Source organism: Erigeron canadensis, chromosome 4 (genome assembly GCF_010389155.1).
Source record: "Erigeron canadensis isolate Cc75 chromosome 4, C_canadensis_v1, whole genome shotgun sequence".
Lineage (NCBI taxonomy): Eukaryota > Viridiplantae > Streptophyta > Magnoliopsida > Asterales > Asteraceae > Erigeron > Erigeron canadensis.
The window spans coordinates 40,893,878-40,918,947 of NC_057764.1; the positions used below are offsets into that span (position 1 = coordinate 40,893,878).

Genomic DNA, 25,070 nt, shown 5'->3' on the forward strand with positions numbered 1-25,070 from the left:
TGCTTCCAATCCATCAAAAACTCCTTTGCAACAGATAATAGTAATATATATATATATATATATATGAAAAAGAGAATATAAAGTTATTCGGCAACTAAGATTAGGTGTGGAACCCCTCACATACTAATATTTTATTATTTCTTGTTTAATGAATAAATGCATGAGCCCTTATGATTTTTATGGATTAAAAACATAATATGTGAGTGTTCCACACCTAAGCTTAGATACCCGACAACCTTATATTCTCATCCCCATATATATATATATATGGGGGAAGTGAGTATGAGGTTGTCCGACCCCCATCTAAGCTTAGATGGAGAACACCTATATATATAGATCATTACATTTTCAGTAATTATCCCTATATATATATATATAGATCAAATAGAATAATTTAATTGACCCAAGAATCTTATTTTGGTCCTAGAATCTGACCCAGAATCTGCAACAGATAAAGATGTTAACTTGCACAATAGTGTCGAACTTACTCGTCGTTCGATAACAGTTAACAAGTTTTATTACTATTATTATAGTCTTCTAGGTCAAAAACGAGACTTTCACATGTCCGAATGTCCGATAGGTTAGATAATATTTTAAGGATCTCAACGTATCACTTGTTGGCGTTGGTAATGGTAATAGTTTTGTGCGTAATTACAAAGAGGTGAGTGATTAATCATTGAGCTGCTCTGGTTTGTACAGTTGAATAGATGATATTATCGTAAGTTTTTATTTGCTGTAAAAGATCGTGAAAAATGTGATGAGAACCAACTTTTTAGCTTAAACATTAAAGGTAAATAGGTGAGAACTTCTGGTCTCATGTACCGAATAGGTACTTTGAGACTACTGCCCGATGACTCCTCAAAGAACTAGGTGGAAGGGAATCTACTTAGTAATTAAGGATTCAAACATGTGCCTTATAATTAGCTGCCTAGAATTCTTTACTAGGCCGGTACGGTTCACCTCATTGGTAACATTTTATTTTTTTATTTTTTTTTTTAAGTTTACCTTTATTTTTATTTGTATATTTCAATGGAAGAAATCTATGCATATTAGGTAGGCAAAATAAGACTTTGATATCATTGTCGTTCAAAAGATGTATGGATGTAAATAATATGAGAGCAACACAATATATTAGACAAATGATTGACTGATATTTAGAGTAAACATGATGCCTAACTTTTGAATTGAAATTGAGACGAGAGCGGATATATGTACAAACATTCTATCTAATCAGCTATAAATAATAGGAAAGCGACAATATTGCAATTGGTAACCACCAGATATTGGAAGCAGATATAAGACAATTTCTAGCTAAATGAAAGCCACAACCCAAGACCTTATAGTTAGATAGATAATTGTTGTTATACGACGGACTAATCAGATTGATAACCAAGATTTTTGTTTTTTATTTTTTATTTTTGTATTCTCAAAGTTACTTTTAATTACTTGAATCGAGTGATTACGCATTTGTTTCTAATGACAAATATAAGGTGTTTGGTCCCCACTCAATCTGGTAAAAAGAAATATAAGATGTGGATAAACAATTAGGAGGATTGATCATACCTCTAACTAAAAAAACTTCACTAGAATTTCCAAGCCTAGCTCACTACAATTTATATTTTTTACTTTCCTCATACGCATCGAATTCTTACATTGGTTAACAAGTGTTCACAAACTGCAAACCTAGCTTTAACCCGTGCTAACCCGTGAGGGTCGACGATAACGATACCGTGCGTACGTAGAGTCCGGTACCCGTGGGTGACATCAACACCCTAAGTATCATAGAAAAGATATTAAAATTAATATAGAATGGAAGTAATTTTCTCAAACTACTAAATTTTTGGTTATTTGAGGTAAAATCTTTCATAATAAACTAAATTTATAATAAAATGAAAACATAGTGAAAAAGTTTTTAAAAAAAAACTGTCCGTGGGACGAAAAATGAAAAATGGAACATTATATAACTTGGCGCCTACAAAGCGACAAAACCGTATCTTCATTATTACGCGGTATATATTGTCAAAAAAGTAAAAATACTAACATATATACATACTAAAGCTATTTTAACATCAAACCCCACCATCACCCAACCCCCTTTACTCAAATAGACCCTTATAAATACCCAACATGTTACTTCGAGAAAAAAAAAAAAAACTTATAATATACCCCCAAAACAAAAACATCCTTTTTCTCCATTTCTTCCTGTCTCTCATCTCAATCACCATTCATCAATTTTTTAACCAACTATGGAAGACATTGGTGATGAGTACAAAAACTATTGGGAAACCAATATGTTTCTCCAAACCGAAGAATTCGACAGGTAATTAACTACGTACCTAATTAATTAATGATGACTATGTACTATACCGGCCAATTCGTTCTTAAGACTTAACCTATATATATGTGTGTGTTCAATTCATCAAATTGGCATGAACCTTTTTTTTTTGTGAACATATGTATAGTTGGGGAGGATTGGAAGAAACTTTTTCGGGCTACTATGATTCAAGCTCGCCGGATGGGCCTCAGTCGTTGGCAGCCTCTAAAAACATCGTTTCGGAGAGGAATAGAAGGAAGAAGCTCAATGATCGGCTCTTTGCACTTAGAGCAGTGGTCCCAAACATAAGCAAGGTCCTAAACTTAACTATATGTTATAATTATTTATAGGGAAAGTGCATTCCTTTTATTTGCTTTTGGTGCATTATATATATTATGGCCCGTTTTAATTATATATGCCATCCAGTTCAATGATTTATTACACTATAGCTAGCTAGTAGTAATATTATTTTTGGCAAGTTATGATCTTTTTATTTATGGTATTTTCCTCTTTTGTTATTTATTTCTGTTTTTAGATGGATAAAGCATCTATAATCAAAGATGCAATTGATTATATTCAACATTTGCATGATCAAGAGAGGATTATTCAATCAGAAATAATAGAGCTTGAGTCCCGGAAATCGGAATCTGGTGTGTTTGATTTTGATCATCAAGAGGCGTCAACTGAGAGATCAAAGAAGAAAAGGATTGAGCAATCCCCGGATTCCATCGAATCAAGTGTCTTCCCCGTTGAAATTCTTGAAGTAAGTAGTAGTGGTGGCCGAATTGAAAAGACATATATATATTCTTTCAATTCTTTAGCTAAGATATATATATAAATAATTAATCATGTGCTAATAATTAATTTGTTGTACGTTGACAGCTAAATGTTTCATATGTGGGGGAGAAGACCGTGTTGGTGAGCTTAAAATGTAGGAAAAGAAGAGACACCATGGTGAAGATTTGTGAGGTTTTTGAATCTTTGAAGCTTAATGTTGTCACTGCCAACATTACTGCTTTTTCTGAGACCCTTTTCAAGACTCTCTTCATTCAGGTACTTATCCTTCTTTATACATACCTACGTCATATCCCTGATATATATAAAATTTGTTGTTATTAAATAAGAAAATGAGTTTTTTTAATTTTACTTAATAAAAATAACCTGAGCATCATATACACGAGTAGTTTATTCTCTTCAATCATGATGATACTGTAAATAAACTTGGGTTAGTTAATTTATAGTTATATTATATTACATTAATGTATTATTGTATATGACATGCTCCATGATTTCATGATCTCTAGCTAATTACTTTAAGATATAAATTATGTGGAAAATTATTGATCTATTGTATAGATAAGATATCAAATTATATGATATCACCTTTGAATAATAATAATAATAATAATTCATCATACATAATTGAAGTTTAATCTAATAAAATCTTAATACGTTTATTTAATTAAATTTGGTTTGTGTGTATGGATATATCAATAATAGTAGGGCTACCAAATATAGTATACTATATACATTTAAAAAAGGGTGAAGTAGAAGACAAGTGATAGACAGTGGGATACAATTATATTATAATTATTATATCTATTCGCCACATGAGTGAATTCTATTTAAAATTATGTCTTTCACATACGATACGAGTAATATATTGAGTTTAATGGACAGATCTGCAAAGCATTATATTTCGAAGGATATTCTTAGCGAACATAACTATTTATTAGAAAAAAATTTAACCAAATTTACAATTTTTTTTAATTACCTCCAATATTCCATTCCGTTGGTACTTCACCTGATACTCTGTTATACATATTAATATTAATTTATTTATTATTTCAGAGTAATACTATGTAGTTTTGTACATAACAATATTTAGTCATATACCATTCCAATATATATACATACACATGTTGTATGTGATTGGATGTTGTATATATATAGATATCTATTTCTTTAAATTGGTTTTTTGAAACTAATTAATTGGATCATAATTCTCTTACTCTATAGGAGACTTCACATCAAGTTCATCTAATCTAACTTTATATCATAACATCCAAAGAATAGCGGCTGTTATCTTTTTAAAAATTAAAACATGTACCCAGTTTTATCATATCACTTTCCATGTAAGTACTAATTTAGAAACTAGCTAATCATAATATCTTATTTAAATTGTTTATCAATACAATATGGTCAATCATTGAAATCTTGTTGAGTTGTTTTGAAACTTTAAAACAGAAAAATACAAAGAACAATAAAGACAGAAAATAAACAAATTTTGTGGGTTTTTTTTTTGTTTGAAAGGTGTAGATCGTTTGCCCGCAACAAGGGATTTAGTTTACGTTGTATTAACTGAGTCCGCACTAGATAGCCCTCACCCTAAATATCTAGTAGTAGGAGAAACTTCCAACTAAACCGCCTGAAGGCACGGCATTTAATTGAGATAAAATAATGAGTGGATTATAATTTTCAATATTTGAAGTTTTTTAAAAAAATTATTAAGACTATTTATTAAAAGGATATATTATTTTCGTAAATAATATAACAAGTCTAAATTTATTTATTATATTGGCAACGTCACATCGACATAATCTGACGTGAAGAGATTATGTTGCTCCCAAATAAATGATGTTTGACAATATTGAGTGTCTTATATAGACTACCAATTAATCAATTATAGTACGTAGTTATTTCGTTTCCATTCTTTTAAAATTCCACACATTCACAATAAAAGGTAGGAAAATGCTAAATATAACCCTAAAAGGGCTGCATTTAATGTACATAAAAAAAACTTGTACCTTCCATATTAAAAGTCCGCCCCTGATTTTCATGGTAAATGTACAAACAATTTATGCACCTTAAACACAGCCCTTAGGGCTGTATTTAGTAAACCCCTAAAAGGTACTAATAAAAAAGCTTAAGAAGCACGAGTTGTGTTCAGCTACGTTCAACGTTCGAGTGACCAAGCATCCGGTTCACCATGTGATAATCGTAATTTCCAAACATGTAAAACTCGAATATTTTACTTCCAAAGTGTTATCAGGCTATTACTTAATCTGACTTAACATGTTCACTTTTCATCTATGATAGAGTCACTAAGTTTTTAGTTCTTTTTGTGGTACAGGCAGATGAGGAAGAAATAGATTTCTTGAAGATACAAATTCATACCGCGATATCGGCTCTAAACGATCCTCCAAGTCCAATGAGCACCTAGTCAGTGTTAGCAAATTTTCATCTTTTATTTCCAGTTTTTCAAATATATTCTTTAAAGTTCAAAGGTCATATCAAGACTTTTTCATAATAAAGAAAAAGATCTCCTTGACCTGAAAGCTTTACAGAAAACTGGAAATAAAAACGACGATGAAATCAAATAAACCTTAGCACCCCTCCTCTTCCTCCTGTTCAGTTCTGTTTCTTTTTGTAATCTTTTTTCCATTGGTGAAGGAGAGTTTTCTTCGTGATTTTTCCTGGTTCGTTTTCCTTAGAGGGATATCGTTTGCCCAGTGCATATCACTAAGATGGTCTCTTTAACCTATGGAATTTGCATACTAGCTACTTATCATTTGCATTTGTTACTGTATGTTTTTAATTATTTTGTTTACAAAAGAACTAACCTAAATAAACATTCTTCTATTTGTTTCGAGAAGGATTAACAATTGATTTTATGAACTAAACCATCTGGCCGGCTATTGAATACTTATAATATGTTGACTAGGTTTTTTTTCAAGCAATAAGTTTAGTAAATGAGTACAGAAAAACAAGAATAAAATGACTACAGTATGATACAACATAAAAATAATGAAGTTTGTCCAAATATGAGTACAATAATATGCTTCTTGTGTAGAAGTTCCAATTAAAACGTCGATCCATTAAAGCCAAAAAAGGAGCGCTGGAAGATGGAATCGAGTTAAAACCCAAAATAAATGCAGATCATGCAAGAATAAAAAGATGAAAGAAGTAACAACTAACAACAATCCAATTCTCTATGAACGGGATTAAGTAAATGTTTTATCTCTAAGGGACATTAACGGTTGAAATTTTTGGTTAGAATAGAAAGCCAATCAAATGAATGACAGTTCAAAGTCTCTCAAAGAGCGAATATGAGGCATATACAATCCATAAACCAAGATGGTCTGTTTGAATGAAAAAAATTTAAAAGAAACTACAAAAATAGATCATTTTGATTCCCCGTCAAAGACGCACGCACACGACACGGTATTCAATCTATTTTGCCACATATAATGAAGAGAAACATACCTCAACATCATAGAACTTGATATAGAAACGTGAACTGTCAATAGAAAGTTTTGTTTGAAGAATATCTGCAATGGTTGAGCTCAACTTCCCATTAACACTCGGGTTAAGCCCTCCAATTGAAATCACTTCTCCATATGCAGCTGGCTCTTCCGTACCAGCAAATGCTATTGGAACACCTCCATCGATCAAAATCATAACATACTGCCCCAAGGAAAATCAATGTCATCTCAAGATATCAATCTAAACATTGCGAAAGAACCAAAAATAACAACATGTGCACTTGGAATTACAATTAAGGTCCAAGTAAAATAGAGCAGAATAAACCATACACTGAAACATAACATATGATATATCAAAGAGTATAACAAAACTAATGATTAATAACTTATAAGCATGCAAATAAAAGTGAGCAAGTCTATGGGCATTGATGTGAGATGAGTATCTTTTCGAATTAAAGGAGTTACTTGTCTTATTATCGCAACAATCCCGTCATTCTTGCCAAAACTGTGCTTATAGAAACACTTTAATTTGCAACAGCTAAAAGTTATAGGCAAAAATGTGTCACACGATTCACATCTTCACAGTTTGTGATCACATGTACCGGTATTTTTATCATACTTTCCACAAAAAACATAAGTCTATATCAAACCAAAAACCAAGACGCCAAATGATTAGAAAAGTTGGTCACTTTTACATTCCTTATTGTACTTGCAATCAAAATTAAATTCAGTTACCAATGTTTTGCTAAGGATAGCTCAAGTGCATTGACTACGAAAAAAAATTGCTTATACCAAACACACACGTTTATATAACAACTCGTAACTCAGATTGATTTGAAAATTAAATAACTTTCTGGGACTTACAATTTAGCAACCCATCACATATAAAAAAACAACTTTAAAAGACAACCAACTTCAAGTTATACTAGTACTACGTTGAAGCATTTCATCAAACAGTTGGAGGGCATTAAGATAAAAAAAAAAGAAAAAAGGAAGACAATCTAAAAAGACAGCAACTTTAAGTTATACTACTACTACTAGTACTACAGTGAAACATTTCATCAAACAGTTGGAGGGCGTTAAGATTTAAAAAAAAAAAAAAAAGGAGCTTAACAGATTCGGGTTTTCCAATGGTTTTAGCAACAGCTTTTGTGGCATCTTTGAGAATGTCAGAAGCAATCACTGGGTCAACCGGAATGTTGGTGGACAACTTCAATGTTGGCATCCTTCTTTTTTTTTGGTTTATATTTTACAAGTTGTCAAGTAAAGGAAAACGGGTGGTCTTCAAATTCTAATTACAACATCAAAAGATAATGCGTCAAATATAAGATGACATATATAGTTTTATGTTTACTTCGTAAGCTTCCTTTACATTTTCTAATATAAACTAGCATGGTACCCGAGTAATACGGTGATAGTAATGGTGACGGCAGAATTGATGACAATGGGTGCTAGCAAGATTATTGGTGGTTGTGTTGTGGATTGGTGTAGATTGTTATAAAGGTGATAATGAAAATATTTTAAAATTTAAGGATTTAAAGTGCAAATCTCTATTACGTTATAACGCATTTGCTTTCTTCATTTTTTTAACTTTAAGTAGTTGAAAACCCCAAAATACCTTTGTCACTTATTCACAATCTTGTTAAAATAAATCTCAACCTTTCATTTTATTCTTTCTCTCTCCTCAGATTTCAACCACTAATTTTTTTATCTTCTATAAATCATTTTATTTCTCTACTTCATTTAAAATATTTTATCTCAAAAAACCGTACATCGATAAATAATAAAATTTATGTGGGTGTTCTTAAAATTTTCATACTCTTTCATTAGAGATGTCATTTGATATATTTTCGATGAAAATTTAAATCCGAGGGCAAAGCCCGTACGGCTAAGGCATTTGGCTACCACATTGTATGACATATCACCTCCCTATGACTCATCACACTATATAACCTATCACCCCACCATCTCAGCGTCGCAACGCGCGGATACTTCCTCTCGTTATTAAAATAAGAGTTTAGAGTGTAAAATAATTGACAAGCTCTTTCCTTATAAGGTGTTTATTACAGACAATTTGCTACTTTTGCAGATAACTATTATGTAACACTTTCAAAATGGAAAGTAAGATATTTTTATAAAGGAATTAAGATAATTTTGTATTGTAAGTGGAAATGGCTTTATCGATACCATATAACATATGAGTTGGACAAACGTAGGAGATCTTTTTGTGTGCATATTATCTAAAAAAGGGAAGATAAGCTCAGATATATGCGTTTTAAGTGTCTAATTAGGATATTTTGAACGTTTTACTTGGTCTCTCTTAAGATCTAAAAATGTTTCAATCCAAAACTTTTAATGAAATAATATCAAGATAATTAACCACTTGATCATCTTAATTGTATTTGAAAACTACAAACCAACCTTTATAAGAGTGATTATTCATTTAAATTTTTCGATCAACCTTACTATTTGACATGCTTTGTAAAACGGACTAATCCCAAAATGACTATTCGTTAAACAGATAATCCAAAGTTATCATATATAAACCACCTTGATCACAAACAACGGTTTTTTTCTTTAACTAGTGTCTTAAAAACATTTGTGAAGAAAAGTTTAATGATGTCAATCATTTAAGAATCTTATCTTATATATATTCTAAAGTTCTAAGAATGGAATCAATGCTAGGAATTAAGAATTGATTAGGGTCTTAATTAATTTACTTTATGGTTATTTCAATTTGATTGCTGATTTCAATACGTGTTTTGATTTTTATTAATTTTACTCTAATTTACTGCAATATCAAAATATATATTGATTAATGGCATAAATATATATCAATGAATGAACTGTTTAATGATTAATTTTTATTTTGATGTATATAAATGTATTGAATGAATCAATTATTTAATGAACGATTGTTCATTTTTTGGCGGTTCATTCATCCTTCAATCGTCATGGCAGTGTTAGTGTTAGTGTAAGTAAAGTATTTATTGATTTCAATTCCTTTCATTCATCATCATTTTTACGGTTTGATTTAATTCACAGTTTTAAAATTTAGAACCTTCTTTAATCTCTATCACCATCCCACCTCCCTGTGCATTCAACCAAACCAGCACCATCTCTGGCCCTTTCATCCACCATTATAAGTTTGTTCTCTCTCAATCATTTGCTATTGTATTATTAATGTTTTACTATAACCTTATTGTTTAATGAAGTATTTGATAAGATTTTTGGTTTTGAACTACTCAAGGTTTCCTTTATCCAAAAAGAAATCTTTTAAAAGCTTGAATTATTTTTCCGGTTTTTCACCATCCTCATCACGCAAAGGTAAGTTTCATTCTAACTTTTTGTTTATTTCTTCCACTCTTCTTATGGCAACTACTATTCAAATTTATAGGATTTCTTCGTTATTAATTTTTTTAGGAGTTTTTCCTTTTCAAAATTTCTTTTCATTGGATATTTTCATTATTTATTTTTAATTGTGTTTTTTTAGGGCTTTTCCATTATGGAACTTGGGATAGGAACGGGTCCTAATCTCTAATACTACAACAATGTGGCTTCTGGTTTAAGTGTAACGGGTGTAGATTCAAATAAAATATGCCCCAAGTTGCAGCAGAAAATTCAGGTTTGCCTCTAAAAAGTTTAAATTTATTTATGTTGTATGTTTTTCTTCATTACTACGTTCTGGATCATGAGATGAAAAAGGGGAATCATATATTAGAAACATTTATGTTAAATCTCAATTTTCTAGCAACCATTTCAACAATTTTTGTTCTAAATTTTAACAAAGCAAGGTAAAACGTCCCTCACTTTATGCTATTATCCAATTAATGGCGTATGTTTCTTATTTGGTTATGTATAGCAAGAAACTCATGAATAAAGATATGCAAAACCGAATCCGAAAAAGCTATTATACGAAAATGCATTCCAGTTTAATTCACCATATATTGTCACTTAAGTTTATAGTGTTTTTGTCGAATGTATCATTATTCTGACTTTTTACATGTTATCTATTAAGGTTGTTGTTTGACTATCGATATTATCCAACAATGAAACATTAACTCAAAACTATCTCTTTGAGCATTACCAAATACCAAGCCTTACCAAACGTAGGTGTGGCCACATGGGTTGGTAGAGGATCAAATTGTATTTTTTTTAGTTCAGTTTGGGTTCACCCAGAAACATTTTTCAGAAACCAATTGAATGGGAATTCTTGAAAGATAAAACTGACGAGGTATGTACACTCATGAGTGTTGTTTCAGTTTTTATGGTATTCCGCTAACTTTGTGGGTTTTATTTCATGTGCATAATTATGGAGTAATTTTTGCTTTTTGGGTGTTAAGGTTCTCCATATAGACAATAGAAAGGCTGGGGTAACGACCTGCAAAAACACTATTGGCTGAGAAAATTGAGGTAGCATATGATGATTCTTTAGAAGATGTAGTTAATACGTTCCTTTTCTTCAAAAATGACTAAAAATTGTGATTAATGTGCTTTAGTGGGTTATATGACAAAGAATGATCATTGCTTGACATTATGCATGTTAATTATATCATTTCCCATGTAAAAAATACTCTTTGATTTTGGAGTTGTTATTCCCATGAGAATTTGTATGATATACCAGAACATTGTAGTCAACATTGTAGTCTTTAACCTGATTCATCTATGGCCTTCATTAGTGCGATTACATATCTTTTGTTGAGGTTTCTTTCCTAAACCACACCAATATTGAGCTTAAATTTTATACGCTATTTATTGTTTTTAACCTCTTTTAAAATTCTTATCAACATTTAAAGGTTCTGCATTCAAGTGGAGGCTGCAACCGGGCATGGTTCATGGTAATGCATCGTTACTGATATGCCTTCAAAAGGCCTTTTTAAAAAAATATTTTAGGCTGGTGTATTTGATTAGTGTGGTTTTATGTTTGAAATTTAGGAAGAAGGGAGGACTATGGACTTAGGTTACAGCAGTGTTAATAACAGAAGCCAAGAAGGTACCGTGATAGAAAAGTTTTAGTAACTATCTGTGCTTTACTTATATGTTGATTCCATTTTCTAGGCCTGAGATATTTTGCCGTTGTGTATAAAAAAGTGTGAAGTAAAGTCTTAACCTAGATATAGATGGTGTGAATTACAAATGTTTCTGTTGGAGGTACAAGATATATTGATTCCTGCTGAACATGATTGCTAGGAGTACTAAATGAGTCCAGCTTCTTTATGAACTGGAATCATCTGTAGACAATTCAGTGCCCACTTTTCAACAAACAAAATCCTGAGACTATCTTATTAGAAGAATTTTGTTTCAACTTTATAAAAATTCAAGAAAATGTCATGAAATTAAGCGGTGTTCACTTTAAATATTACCTCAACTATTAAGTTGTGGGGCAATAACGGTCAATGCTTTTGCAGGAAGAACCATAGTTATATCCATACTGCCAAAAGTTCTGTACACTGTAGTCCCTCACAGGGTTGTATTCTTTGATTATGATTAGTTTCCTGGTATTTACTATGAATACCTTTAGCCATAATTTGTCAAAGTTGTCATAAATATAAAACTGGTGGGAAGATGATCAATCTAAATGACCCACAAGAGAATCCTGAAATGTTTGTTGATATTAATCCCGCTTCTTGGCCCAGATCCTACATGGAACCGGAAGGACTGGTCGAGAGGCGGGTGGTTCGACCCACTCATGACCATCGGGTTAGCCGTGAAGAAACTGAGTATCCACCATCTAATGATAACACAGGTGGGAAGACTTATGGTGGCTCAGCTCATCAACCTGGCAGTCAAGGGGTGGTTTCAGGGAGACAAGCGCAAGGTAGTGTAGGATATAACCAAAGCTTTAATAAGTGAACGCTTCATCCTTATTATCAGGCAAAGATCGGCGGGAAAGGTAGTGGGTCACCTGCTTAAAGAATTTTTATGATAGTAGTCATGGTACTCCTGGACCAAGAATGAAGCCTACTCGAGGCGATGAACTATAAGCTTTTTGTTGTACACTTAGAGTTCTGAAGTCAATCCTAAGATTTAAAAAACTTCAATTGCTAAATGTTTTCCATCATGGGTATTTGGTATATAGGTGAATGCAAGTAGTATAAGGTTTTTGTCTAAATGATTAGATTCGTATTAATTGGAAGTCAAATCAAGTTTGTTCTAACATGGTGGATTTACTAAACTGCTAAATGCAACTAATAATTCTAGAGGGTGAGAGTGTAAATGGGTGATGTGGCATATAAATTTTCATCATACTGACTTCATACTTCCTCACCACCGAGTTTCTACACAAAGGTTAGTTAGGGAGCCAAGTAAACAATGCCTACCTCTCATCATAGTGAAAAAAGTTCCGCTTGACTTTTAAAGTCAAAGTTATGACTGTTATAGCTTACTTTCGATTAGATTTTGTTCAGCTTAAAATATAACACAACTTTTCTTTTTTCATATTGATAGGCTATTCTTTCTAAAGATTTTGAAGAGTTTTTTTTTAAAAAGAATTTTGGCTTTGACAATTTCTAATTCGACGTTGAATTATATCTAATAATAACATTGTGCCACGTACGTGTGTATATATATATATAAGAAAATGGAATATAAGGTTGTCCGACACCTAATTATATATATAGGGAGTACCATTTGATGTTAAAAAGAAAATGAAAGAGATTAAAGATGATTGGATGCCCATATGGGATAAAGAGTTTATATTTCCGTCAATTGTCCCTAGACTAATATTATTAAAGATCGTTGTACATGAACATGATGTTTTCCCTTTAAAATGCCCAGGTTTTGACTAACCAATTGGCTATGGAATATGAATAACGAGGTACAAGTATCACATATTAGGCTCACAATTGCTATTTATTTATTCGTTGTGTTATTTTCTATGTAAATCTTTGTCATTGCTAACAAATAAATTTTTATTTTTTGAACAACTACTTGCTAAGAATAAAACTAAATTTGAGGTGTGTAATTTGAGTATGTAATTTTCTTTTGAAACACAAGATGTCAGCAAACAACATATAGGTAATTTCAGCACAACCGGGGTAACTAAGGACATGCAGGCATACAAGTTGCTTCTTCCGTTTTATTCTTCCCACCAATTTTCTGACCACATCCCATAGAATACTATATTTCAGTCCTATAAAATAACGTCCTCTTGCACTATACTATATATGACAGGAATAGGTGCTTTGCTTCTTCCGGGAAGTGAAACCGTACATATATGACAGGAATAGGTGCTTTGCTTCTTCCAGGAAGTGAAACCGTACATAGCCGTTTTGTGATACTGTTGAAACTTTCGAAAGTACTACATGTGGGATAAATAAAACACGTATTTAGCACTAGAAATCTTTAATGAATTGTTTTCAAATGCTAATGGATTTAGAATAATTAAAATTACAACACTTTACTGTTTAAATTTTAGGGATTTTTAATCATTGTAGAACAACCAAGTCATTTGACCTGAAATTTTTTATTTCCTTTTTACCTATTATTATGCTTTTATTTTGAATAATATGGTTTTGTGAAACAATTTTTATTAGCTTTTAAAGGACCGGCAACAAAATACATGCAAATAATATATTTAAAACACGACGTGCATAGCACGGATATTTAAACCCTCGTTTATTCTAAATTTCTAATAATAATAAATGTACGTATATTAGTCGCGTCCTTAAACTTCATGTTGATTCCAACACTTCTTAACAAATCTATTTAAGGCCTAAATTTGGTGAAACTAGATTGGACTTGGGTTGGGTACGGATTAGTAAAGGTTAAGCTTCTTCCATTAGGCTATGGGACCATGTTCTGTCCAAAACATAGATAACTTTGATATTTCAAATTATAATATAAATCTTTAGTTTATTTTAGGGATAAGTATCTAGGAATGTAATGAACTATGCACGAATGTTTATGTTGTGTAATGAACCACTTATATGTTTATTACATGTAATGAACCTCCAAATCTTAGTTATTAAATGTATCCGACCAATCAAAAACTTACAAGTGACAACATATATAGTTGCCACATATGCTCGAATACATCTAATTACCAGGATTTGAAAGTTAATTACATACAATAAACATCCAAGTAGTTCATTACACAACATAAACATTCGTGTATAGTTTATTACATTCATAGGTACTTATCCCTTTATTTTATATACAAAACATTACAGTATTGATAAATTAAACAAACCCTTAGATAGAAATTATACAGTATAAAGAAAAGCTTTATAACACAAAATAATTTATTTTAACACCAAATCAACATCAGTGAAATGGACAAAACTTTAAATAGTTGAAACCAAGAGGCTAGAAAAATGGTTTATCCTTGGGGTAGTGAAAGAATTTGTATTTCATATTATATAGTATACACCATATTCATCTAAAATAAATGGTCGAAAACGTCGAGTGGCGTCACCTTAGTATAAAAAACCTTAAAAGTATTCATTATAATGAGTTAAACAAGTATGATGTGAACACACAAGCAAAAAAAATTTTTCTTGGAGAATGTGAAAACCTTATACTAAACTTATATACATATTCTATTTATTCCTTTTATTTGCAATATTTTAATTGGTATACAAGTACTTGTTGACACCTTCCTTCGATCTTCAATTTGCAAATATAATTATTAATTCTTTAAGGTGCATTATTAAATGGGAAGTAATATTAATACCACTTAAGTTGATTGATTTACCACATTTATACATTAACTATTTGTACAGTGTGTTGTAATACTTGTATAATATGATAAGTTAATTAAGTTTGATGGTACGAATATCACTTCCCCTTATTAAATAGGTGATTGATATTAGATTTTCTAATATGAAATGAAATGAAATAAAATAATTCAAAAAAACATTTTTTCACCTAAATAAAAGCTGCTTTTGAAAATTAAACAAGTGTTAAGTATGAAGAATATAATCTATATCTATATCTATACTCCTAATTAAAAATTATCCACCCATGTTGAAAGTTTACAAGATTTGGGATATGCCATTTACTTTTTTGCCCTTCCCTCAATCCTCACCTCTTTAGTCTTCCATCTCCCAATAAATACAAATACCCTTCATCAAAAACAGACACATTAAACATTAATATTTGTCTTATTTATACCCTAAAACACACACAACATATTCATATGGAGTCGGGAATTATGGCGGTACAACGTCTATTAATGTGGATCTCGATCAAGCAAAAGTCGTAATTAACGAGATCAAAAGATTTCAAGATCAAGAAGAGGTCGTAATTAACGATATTAAAAGATTTTAAGATTATAACTATCGAATCTCTCAATGATATCCGCTGCAATGCACGGGTAGCATGCTCGTTTTTATGTACACATATCAAGGCTAATCTCGAAAAAAATTAAAAAAAAAAACCTTAATGTGAAAATGAAAAAAAATCTTTGGTATTAATTCATTATATATTTTTAATATGATATATGATATAGAATAATTTTCTCCTTGTGTAATATTTCATATGACTATTAGATAAGAATCTACTCATCTTCTAACCCTTCTTTATTCTAATCTTATCACTTGAATTTGGAAGTGTCAAACAATTGCAATCGGAAGCCATTGAAGGTAATGATGGAAGCGTACAACATCCATCTGCCACACAAATTATTCATGCCATCTTAAGAAATCCCCAAATCCAATCAACTTCTTACATGTCAGCAAGATAAAGTAGACCTTTATTGGGTTTAGCATGGGGTGACATGTACCTAATTTTTCTGAATCAGGTTATCCGATGTCCTATATATCATTTTACATGTGCCCATGATTTTAAGGTAAGGTCACTAACTTCGGTAATAAACCAAAATCAAATAGTACTAATAGAAAAATTAGGAAAGTGGCTTTTTAACGCGAACTCGACTAAAATAGTGTATGTTAGACTCTCGTTATTCGCGAACGATTCACACCATACAAAAAACTAACTTCGACGACACTAATAGAAAAAGATAAAAATAAAATAACATAATGAGTTACGGTCACTAACAGTAACTACGTATAGTAAAATGTTTCTCCATATTTTTTTCTTTTTCATTCGATACATAATTATTCAGGTGACAATATATTACCTTTTACACTTTTATATACAAAAGTGTTAGACAAATTTTTAAATGCAAGTAAAGGTTAAAGGTCCAAAAATTAATTCATCAAAAGCATCCATGAATCCCGAGCTCTTAAAAAAAATAAAAAATCAACGCGTATAGTTAAGATTACAACGTTTCTAACTTGAAAATATATATAAAAAATAAAAATAAAAGAAATAAATAAATAACATGGATTGATACTAGGAGCTAGGAGCGTAAGCAAAATGCCGAGTCCAAATCTGGTCCCGGTTCCGATTTGGCCGAAATTCGATCACCACCATGCATGTAGAAGTTTACATAAATTTATGGGTTAAATCTAGCACTGTGTGCCAACGGGATCGATAACTTGTTGGTAATGTATTTAAGCTTGAAATAATTCATTTGGGATCGAATCTTATTTTTATATTTGTAGGATTGATATATGTATATATGTGTGTAATTCACAATAGGCATAGGATAAAATATCATTTAAAAAATAAAAATAAGCCAATCTAACACTCTGTTACAAACATGAAGGCTGCAAACATTTGACAATCTTACTAAGGGGTCGTTTAGGAAATCCAGTAAATTGATGATAGAATAATTGGAGTGATAAAACTAACATACAAACAAAAAAAAGTAGGCACACAAAAGTGGTCCAAACAAAGAGCCAATCTATTATCCCTTCCTATAATTTGCTATCTTTTCACTCTCATTTGCTCAATTTTTAGTGTTCCCAATCCCATAATCTGCTACAAATTAATACAAAACTACCAAATTACCCCTAAGCAACACTCATTAACAAAGGTGGTTTTGTATATCAAATATATATATTTCAAAACTACTCAACAGATTCCTATATTGTATTTTGTTTTTTTTTTTTCTTGTTACCCGTGACTCTATTCTATCTATACCTGGCTTGGATGTCCATAAATCTTGATCTACATTTAGATATTTCATGTTCACTATCACATGAATCTTAAATGCTTTTGTGAGTGTGTCATATGCTTTGTTTCCCATTTGAGCTAAATGCTTATTATATATTAGTACAAAGTTTCATGACACATTTCTGCCACACTTGCTATATTCATTCCATGAACTCAAGAATTTCGATTCTATGACATTTTGTGGGTTTCGGGAAAACGGAATTCTATTTAATTTCTAGCCTCTTCTTTTCTTTTCCTTTTTAATTAATAACTTTTTCTTTGGAAATTTTTTTTCTCATTTTCTACGTACAGAATAAACACAACATTTGTTTATTATTTTATACAAAAATATATATGCACTTTTCAGGGTTTAGGGTTCTTCATCTAATTTCTTTATCTAAACTCTAAAATATCTTTCAACATCTTCATTCTTTTTCAACATTTCTTGAGAACTATAAATGTTGGACTTTCAAAAAATATTTCTCGTTTGAAAACAGTACGTAGTATTGAATTTTATTTCCAAGAATCCAAAAATAATTTTTGGGTCTTTATTTTCTTGTATATAGTAATTTGAAGGATGAACACATGAACTTGAGATTGGATTCTAATTCTTGAAATTTAGAAAATGTCATCATATTTAGGGGGAGGTACAGGCAGAGCATATGGATTTGATCTTGAAAATATAGTCAAGTCTTCATCTACTACTTCAAGTAGAACTTCACATTCACAATACTCATCTTCTCCATCTTCAACTCTCTCAGAATCAAGCAATGTCATCTCCACTAGAAAACCACGAACCCCACGAAAACGACCCAATCAAACTTACAACGAAGCAGCTGCTCTTCTCTCCACAGCTTGTCCCACTATTTTTTCAATCACTAAAAAAAGTACTAATAATAATAATAAGCAATCAGAATTTCCCAATTATCATCATAAATATCTTTTAAGAGAACCACTTGATTTACTTTTGCCATTTCCTGGTACTAAAAGGCCTATTATTAAGGTGACAACACCAAGGGATATTGAATATAATGGGAATTGGAATTGTAGCTCTACTAGTTGTAATTCTATAGAATTAGGATATCAAGATGATTTTGATACCGAGTCGATTCTTGATCACGAGGAAATCGAAGAAGGGATCGATAGTATCATGGGGAATTTGAATTCCATTTCCAATGATGAGAAATCTACTTGTGTTGGTTTCATGAATTGTGATTTTGATTCCAACAATACTTGTTATGGGTACCCAATTGGTTTGGGATTTGGTGGGAATTTGGAGTTTAAATTTGGGTATGGGTTGAGAAATGGGGTGAGGGCATTGAAGAATGTAGATGAAGGGAATTGGGAGAGTTTTTCGGCCGTTAATTTGATTAATATATCATCGCCTCACGGTTCAACGAAGCTCAAGAAAACGCCGGTTGAAAAAAAGAAGAAAGTTGAGGACTTGATGAAGTTGGAGCCAAAATTGGGAAATCCGGTTGCTAAGGAAGAGAGTAATTTGAGTCTTGACAAGGCGCCTCGATTGTTATTGAAGTTGAACTATGACAATGTGTTGAATGCTTGGTCGGATAAAGGGTCACCTTTGCCGGAGGAAATTTTGGGGCCCGAGTCTCCCGGAGGTGATATTCATGTAAGTAATTATTCTCCCGCCTAGAATATGGTATGTGTATGACTGTATATGTATATATGTATATGTTCTGAAATGGATTCCACATTGTTTTACTAACTTGAAAATGCTTAAAATATATTTACAAAAGCTTTAAATCTACATGTTATTTATATAGTAAATGAAATGATATTTTATTTCATTTTTATATAGTTAAATAAAATTCATAATACTAGCTATCTGTATTGCATATCTAGTGTATTTCCTCATAAAGTCATGAATGTACTAAGTATGAACATAGTGTTTTTGATAAAAATGGCAGGCAAAATTGGCTCAAATAGACTTATTCTCGGAGAACGGAGGGGTAAGGGAGGCCAGCGTGAATCGTTACAAGGAAAAAAGGCAAACAAGGCTCTTCTCCAAGAAGATTAGATACCAAGTTAGAAAAGTGAATGCTGATAGAAGACCTAGATCCAAGGTAGGTAGTACAATTTGTAAGATTATTTCATCCTAATTAACCCGTTCTTGCATATCTAAATAACTAGCATTATTGGTAGTTTCAATTATTTTAAGTTTGTCACAATTTGTTTGTTGTTTTTTGCAGGGGCGATTTGTTAGAAGACCCAATCCTCCCATTTGCGAGGAAACATAACTAGAAACTACACTTTATTCTTTTCTTACATTCCAACGCTTTATATTTTATTTCATTTTGTAAACCGCCACCGCCAATTGTCTAGTGTTGTTAACTTGGAGGAATGAATAGCCCAATAGGACGAGAGAATCAAACAATTTTGTTATGTAATATGTTCTATATATTATTTACATTGATAATTCATATATATCATTGGTTGTCATTTTAGTTTTAGTTGGTTATTAGTGTATTCTTTGGGAGCTAAACTAAGAATTTAAGCCTGGGCTAAGTTTGATTCGAATATTGTACAGTAATATAATTTGAGCAAAATACCCTTGACTCCTTGAGTTGAATCAACATGCCACAACCCACATGGGAGATGAACCTTCGAAAGTGAAATGGGCTTAAAATGACGATGATGGGCCTGTAGTGGATTGATCCGTTTGTTTTTCGTATCATTCTGTTTTTTTCTGCCTATGCCCTATACTATATCTCTCTATATATATATATATCTATACTACCTTATAAATCATTTATTATCTTCAATTTCACGAGTTACCCTTCAATTCACCTCGTTAGCATTATGGGTAATATTTAGTTATTATCAATAGCAAAGATAGAAAATAGGTCAACTCATGTAATCTATTATACCGTGCAATGCATCGACGATTACAGTGACATTGATGTGGTGGCATCGACGGATGGTGATGGCGATGGTTGGTGGCGACAGATGCGTCAGGTGGTATAGGTATTTGATATAAAGATATTTGATTAAACAAAGTAGTAGATATCTTTTAGAAGATAATAGAATGATTGTGTAAGTTAATTAATTAATTAAGAGCAAAATGGTAATAGAGCAAAATGGTAATTTCGCATGTCAAAAAAATGTTAACTTTTCAACATGGGTATAATTTTTATAGGGAAAATTACTTATATGATCAGATTCTTTACTTTATATCTTAATTTGGACACCTACAAAAGAAAATACTTGAATGGTCATATAATCCTTACCATCTAACATTTATAGTAAGAAATGAAAAACAACCAATCAAATAATGCCAAGTGTTCATGAGGGCTTCACTTTTAATAGATTTTACTTGTCTTCTTCAACTTGTTTCTATTTCTTGTGTTAGGTTTTTCAAGTTGTATAACAAGCATGATATCAACTTGGTTCCCTTACGAGTTACGAGTATCTAGCCCGCCATTTATTACATTGCTTCCCCCATATGTTGCATGTGTTTATGGAAACTATACTTGATACTCATGTAGTTCAATATTAATTTAACTTCAATACTTGAGATTACTAAATATATGAAGTAATGAAGAGATATTTTCAACCTTTAATGTGCTTCTCAGGTTCCCATTGTGGATGGGCTACTCATTCTCTCATCTTATAAAGCAGATAAATGTGTGTTGTTCACATAACATCATATCTTGTACTACTTAGAAAAGATGAGCCACAATATGTATCTCCCGAATGTTCTATATCAATGAATATACATACTTGCATCTATACTTGAAAAACCCTAGTAGAAGTGGTGAAGCTTCATAGATATTTGACATCTTTTAATTGGTTGATATTTCTTACCAAATATGTTAAGGGGCAAGGAATCTATGACCATCTAGGTAATTTTTTTTTTAGGTGTCCAAATTAGGATATAAAGCAAATAATTTGACCATGTAGGCAATTTTCCATTTTTATATAGAGTAAAGAAATATAGATAGTTAAAATGTATCAAATAACAAACACTGATATTCAGACCTATTTTCAAAAACAAATAAAAGACGAGGTGAATCGGTGGTTAACTTGTAAAATATGTGCGTTTGAAACTAAAGTGGGTCATTGACCATATTTTTTTTTAAACATTTAGTCGGTATGTGATATCAGAAAACTTCACCGTATAATTGGCCTCATTGACCGTACTAACCGGCGTAATTGACTTATGTTTGGAAACATTGACCAGAGTAAGAAAAGTGGGTCATTGACTTATGTTTGGAAACATTGACCAGAGTAAGAAAAGAGGTTTAGCACAAGATTTGAGAGAACTGGTGTCTTGTTATCACCTTGTTTCTTTACTTTTTCCTTTTTTTCTCCATTGATGGTCTCTTTTCTTAATTTTTCATTTCTTCTTCCTGTACCTGTCTTGCCGAGTGCCGTTCAAAAAAAAAAAAACTGTCTTGCCGAGCCCCATTGAAGCATTAATGATCTTCTTCATCTCATCTCATTATTGAAATGTTAAAATACTTGGACTTGTATTGGATGTGCAAACCGTAAGGTAAACACAAATCATTCTTTTCTCTTTTTTTTTCATAACATTTATTATTCCTTTATTGAAATATTAAAATACTTCGTTGATAACTTGATAGTATATTAATGCTCTATATTTGATGTACTTTGAGAAATACTTGGTGGTTGTTTATCAATATTTGTGATGACTGATATTCTTTGAGGGTTTTCTTTTTTTACTGTAAGTCTTTAATCATTCATGTGTTATTTTTTTTATTATCATTATGTAATTTCAGCAATGAGAAAATCAAAAGAACTAGATATTACCTGGGAGCATTGTAGTAGGGTGGATCCAAACAATAGAAATAAGGTGCGATGTAAGTATTGTAAAAAAGTATATTTTGGTGGAGTAAATAGAATGAAAAATCACCAAAAAAGATGTAGTCGTGTGTCCCGTAGTTGATGAACCCACTAGCTGCTCTTTTTGTACTTACTTAAAGGTTTAAACGAGGAAAAAAGAAAAAAGAATGACGATGACGATGAATGTTTTGAGATAGACAGTTTAGATGGGACATTGAAATCTTACGTAGAAAAAGGAAAAGGAAAACAAAGCCCTAGTGGTACCGTATTTGTGAAATCTATTGACACATCATCATTTGCTAAAGATGAAAAAAAGCTGTTTGAAATGCTTAATGCAGTTGTTGAAGAAGTTGGGGAGAAAAATGTAGTTCAAGTTATCACGGATAGTGCTTCAGCTTATGTGCTAGCTGGTTCTATGTTGGAAAATGCGAGGCCTCACTTGTTTTGGAATCCATGTTCCGCTCATTTACTTGATTTAATATTGCAAGACATCGGAGAAGGCAAAACTTTCAAAGACACCATAGATAAAGCAAAGAAAGTTACTATGTTTATCTATCAACATTCTGTTTTATTATCCATGTTCCGAAAGTTCACCGGTGATCAAGAGTTAACACGAGTGGGAGTTACAAGATTTGCTACTTGTTTTCTTACTTTGAAAAGGATGCATGAGTTAAAAACTCCCCTTCGAGAATTATTTGCTTCAAGAGATTGGGTGGAATCTACTTTTAACTAGTGATGGAAAGTTGGTTGAAAAGATCATTTTAGGTGATGCTTACTTTTGGAAAGCAATAAGTCATTGCCTGAGTTGTGTAGTTCCCATATATAAGGTGTTAAGGCTCATGGATGGTGATGTGAAACCGGCAATGGGATATATATACGAAGCCATGGAACTTGCAAAAGAGCAGATAAAGAGCAACTTTAATGGTGTTAAGTCAAGGTATAAACCGATTTGGGAAAAGATCGACCAGAGATGGAATTTGCAAATTCACAGGCCACTTTATGCCGTAGGATACTATCTTAATCCTAGGTACTGATTGTTTTCCTTTTTTCACTCACATGTCTTCTAGTTTTATATCTATTAACCACTTAATATGTATTAATAGTTATCTTATTAAATTATAGTCTTCACTTTGAAAGAAACTTTAAAGCCGATCAGTATATCAAGCGCGCATTATTTGATTGTATAGAAAAGCTCTATGATAGACCCACTGTGATAAAAATTCATGAGCAACTTGCAAAGTTCCACGATAGCATTGGAATGTTTGGTAGTGTCGGGTGTATGGAAATGAGAAAGAGGATGCAACCTGCTAAATGGTGGGAGACTTACGGAGATGAATGTCCAGAACTTCAACAGTTAGCTATTCGTGTTTTAAGCCTCACATGTAGTGCAACTGATTGCGTGAGGAATTGGAGCACCTTTGATCATATACACTCAAAAAAGAGGAATCGCTTGGAGCAACAATGGTTAAATGCATTGGTCTTTGTCAAGTATAACATTAATCTCGAAACAAGACTCCAAAAAAGAAAAGAAAGGGGGGAAACTTATGATCCGATTTGTTTGTCGGACATGGAGTCGGATGATGAGTGGATCACCGAGAAAGAAAATGTGTGTCTTCCGAAAGATATCTCATGGATGCATGTTCAAGAATTTTTTCAAGAGGATGAAGAAACAAGTTCTAAAAAGAGAAAAAGAGGTAATTACTAATTAGTTGTCGCCTGTACATCAAAAATTCATTTATATTATCAGTTTCAAAAATACGTCAAATAATGACAATTATTACTTGTTTACAGGACCAAGAAACTTAAACAAAGTCTCAGTTGACAAGAACATAGGAAAAAACAAAATTGTTGATGTCCATGATGAAGATGAGGATGGACTAGATGAAGATGGACTCCACGAGACAACCGTGATTTTAGATGAAGATGATAAGTACTTTGATTCCGACCCTTAGTTTTATGATGCTATCAAGTCTTTTGTCATTTACTTGATTACAAGATCGCTAGTTACATCATTTTGTATGGTAAATATGTAAGCTTGACCCTTTGTAGTGTAAATTTGGATTGCTAGTGTACGACCCACGCTTCCACCATTTTGCCACATCTGTATTTTCGACATTTTGTTTCTAAATTTGTTGCAACACAGGGACCTTGCATCAGACTCTGTCAAAAAGACAAGAACAATGGCAATGGAGTTTCTTAAAGGAGGTTCGGAAAACATAGGATTTGAAGCTTCATATATGACCAAAGAACTGAATCTGGAATCGGGGTTTCAGTTGTTAGCAATCAACTAATATCCATCTATTTCGGAGTTTGGTTGGGTTAGAGGGTTAATGCGACATACAGATCATGGCTTATTGACTCTGCTCTATGAAAATGGTGTTCTGGGTCTTGAAGTCCTTCATGCCAGAAAATAGGTTGGGGTATAGGTGGTTTCCTAAATGCGTTTTAAATACCCAAATTTTCAATATTTAAATAAATGATTCAGGATGTTTCATCCATTAACTATACAGTTTGGCATACTTCAAATTTTGACCCGTTTGACCTGTTAAAGCCAAGCTAATGCTAATCAACCGTTTCACGAGAATCAACTCATTAACATACAAATGGGTCGAAGTTGTTTACCTCTAACCTGAAACTAAATGAACAAATCGGTGGTTTAACAGAAA

At 31.9% G+C, this 25,070-nt stretch overlaps 4 protein-coding genes and 1 pseudogene across 4 annotated transcripts; 4 read left to right on the forward strand and 1 right to left on the reverse strand.

Moving 5' to 3' along the window:
* Positions 1 to 2,148: 2,148 nt before the first annotated feature.
* LOC122595271 (transcription factor bHLH35-like) lies at positions 2,149 to 5,997 on the forward strand. The gene is made up of 5 exons (XM_043767610.1): positions 2,149 to 2,320; positions 2,463 to 2,628; positions 2,850 to 3,077; positions 3,197 to 3,367; positions 5,448 to 5,997. Exons 1-5 carry the CDS (start codon positions 2,247 to 2,249, stop codon positions 5,535 to 5,537), a joined length of 729 nt encoding a protein of 242 aa, XP_043623545.1. The 5' UTR covers positions 2,149 to 2,246; the 3' UTR covers positions 5,538 to 5,997.
* Positions 5,998 to 6,081: 84 nt separating this feature from the next.
* On the reverse strand, positions 6,082 to 7,896 carry LOC122595272 (macrophage migration inhibitory factor homolog). The gene is made up of 3 exons (XM_043767611.1): positions 7,694 to 7,896; positions 6,581 to 6,781; positions 6,082 to 6,212 (listed from the first exon to the last, which is right to left on the reverse strand). Exons 1-3 carry the CDS (start codon positions 7,802 to 7,804, stop codon positions 6,177 to 6,179), a joined length of 348 nt encoding a protein of 115 aa, XP_043623546.1. The 5' UTR covers positions 7,805 to 7,896; the 3' UTR covers positions 6,082 to 6,176.
* Positions 7,897 to 11,529: 3,633 nt separating this feature from the next.
* Positions 11,530 to 12,592, forward strand: LOC122597624 (annotated as a pseudogene).
* A 5,091-nt stretch (positions 12,593 to 17,683) lies between these two features.
* On the forward strand, positions 17,684 to 20,025 carry LOC122595805 (protein CHLOROPLAST IMPORT APPARATUS 2-like). The gene is made up of 3 exons (XM_043768253.1): positions 17,684 to 19,210; positions 19,509 to 19,664; positions 19,791 to 20,025. Exons 1-3 carry the CDS (start codon positions 18,206 to 18,208, stop codon positions 19,836 to 19,838), a joined length of 1,209 nt encoding a protein of 402 aa, XP_043624188.1. The 5' UTR covers positions 17,684 to 18,205; the 3' UTR covers positions 19,839 to 20,025.
* A 2,327-nt stretch (positions 20,026 to 22,352) lies between these two features.
* Positions 22,353 to 24,476, forward strand: LOC122595077. The gene is made up of 3 exons (XM_043767374.1): positions 22,353 to 23,431; positions 23,527 to 24,098; positions 24,196 to 24,476. Exons 1-3 carry the CDS (start codon positions 23,244 to 23,246, stop codon positions 24,354 to 24,356), a joined length of 921 nt encoding a protein of 306 aa, XP_043623309.1. The 5' UTR covers positions 22,353 to 23,243; the 3' UTR covers positions 24,357 to 24,476.
* The last annotated feature ends 594 nt before the right edge of the window (positions 24,477 to 25,070 follow it).

Bases quoted from the DNA above. Each gene is read 5' to 3' on its own strand.
- LOC122595272 (XM_043767611.1), bottom strand. From the start codon at position 7,804: ATGCCAACATTGAAGTTGTCCACCAACATTCCGGTTGACCCAGTGATT. The intron at 6,782-7,693 runs GTTAAGCTCCTT...TCCTTGGGGCAG, and splicing joins CCATTGGAAAACCCGAATCT to TATGTTATGATTTTGATCGA. The intron at 6,213-6,580 runs GTATGTTTCTCT...TCCATCTTCCAG, and splicing joins TCAAGTTCTATGATGTTGAG to CGCTCCTTTTTTGGCTTTAA.
- LOC122595805 (XM_043768253.1), top strand. From the start codon at position 18,206: ATGTCATCATATTTAGGGGGAGGTACAGGCAGAGCATATGGATTTGAT. The intron at 19,211-19,508 runs GTAAGTAATTAT...TAAAAATGGCAG, and splicing joins CTCCCGGAGGTGATATTCAT to GCAAAATTGGCTCAAATAGA. The intron at 19,665-19,790 runs GTAGGTAGTACA...TGTTTTTTGCAG, and splicing joins ATAGAAGACCTAGATCCAAG to GGGCGATTTGTTAGAAGACC.
- LOC122595077 (XM_043767374.1), top strand. From the start codon at position 23,244: ATGGATGGTGATGTGAAACCGGCAATGGGATATATATACGAAGCCATG. The intron at 23,432-23,526 runs GTACTGATTGTT...ATTAAATTATAG, and splicing joins GGATACTATCTTAATCCTAG to TCTTCACTTTGAAAGAAACT. The intron at 24,099-24,195 runs GTAATTACTAAT...ACTTGTTTACAG, and splicing joins TTCTAAAAAGAGAAAAAGAG to GACCAAGAAACTTAAACAAA.
- LOC122595271 (XM_043767610.1), top strand. From the start codon at position 2,247: ATGGAAGACATTGGTGATGAGTACAAAAACTATTGGGAAACCAATATG. The intron at 2,629-2,849 runs GTCCTAAACTTA...TTCTGTTTTTAG, and splicing joins TGGTCCCAAACATAAGCAAG to ATGGATAAAGCATCTATAAT. The intron at 3,078-3,196 runs GTAAGTAGTAGT...GTACGTTGACAG, and splicing joins TCCCCGTTGAAATTCTTGAA to CTAAATGTTTCATATGTGGG.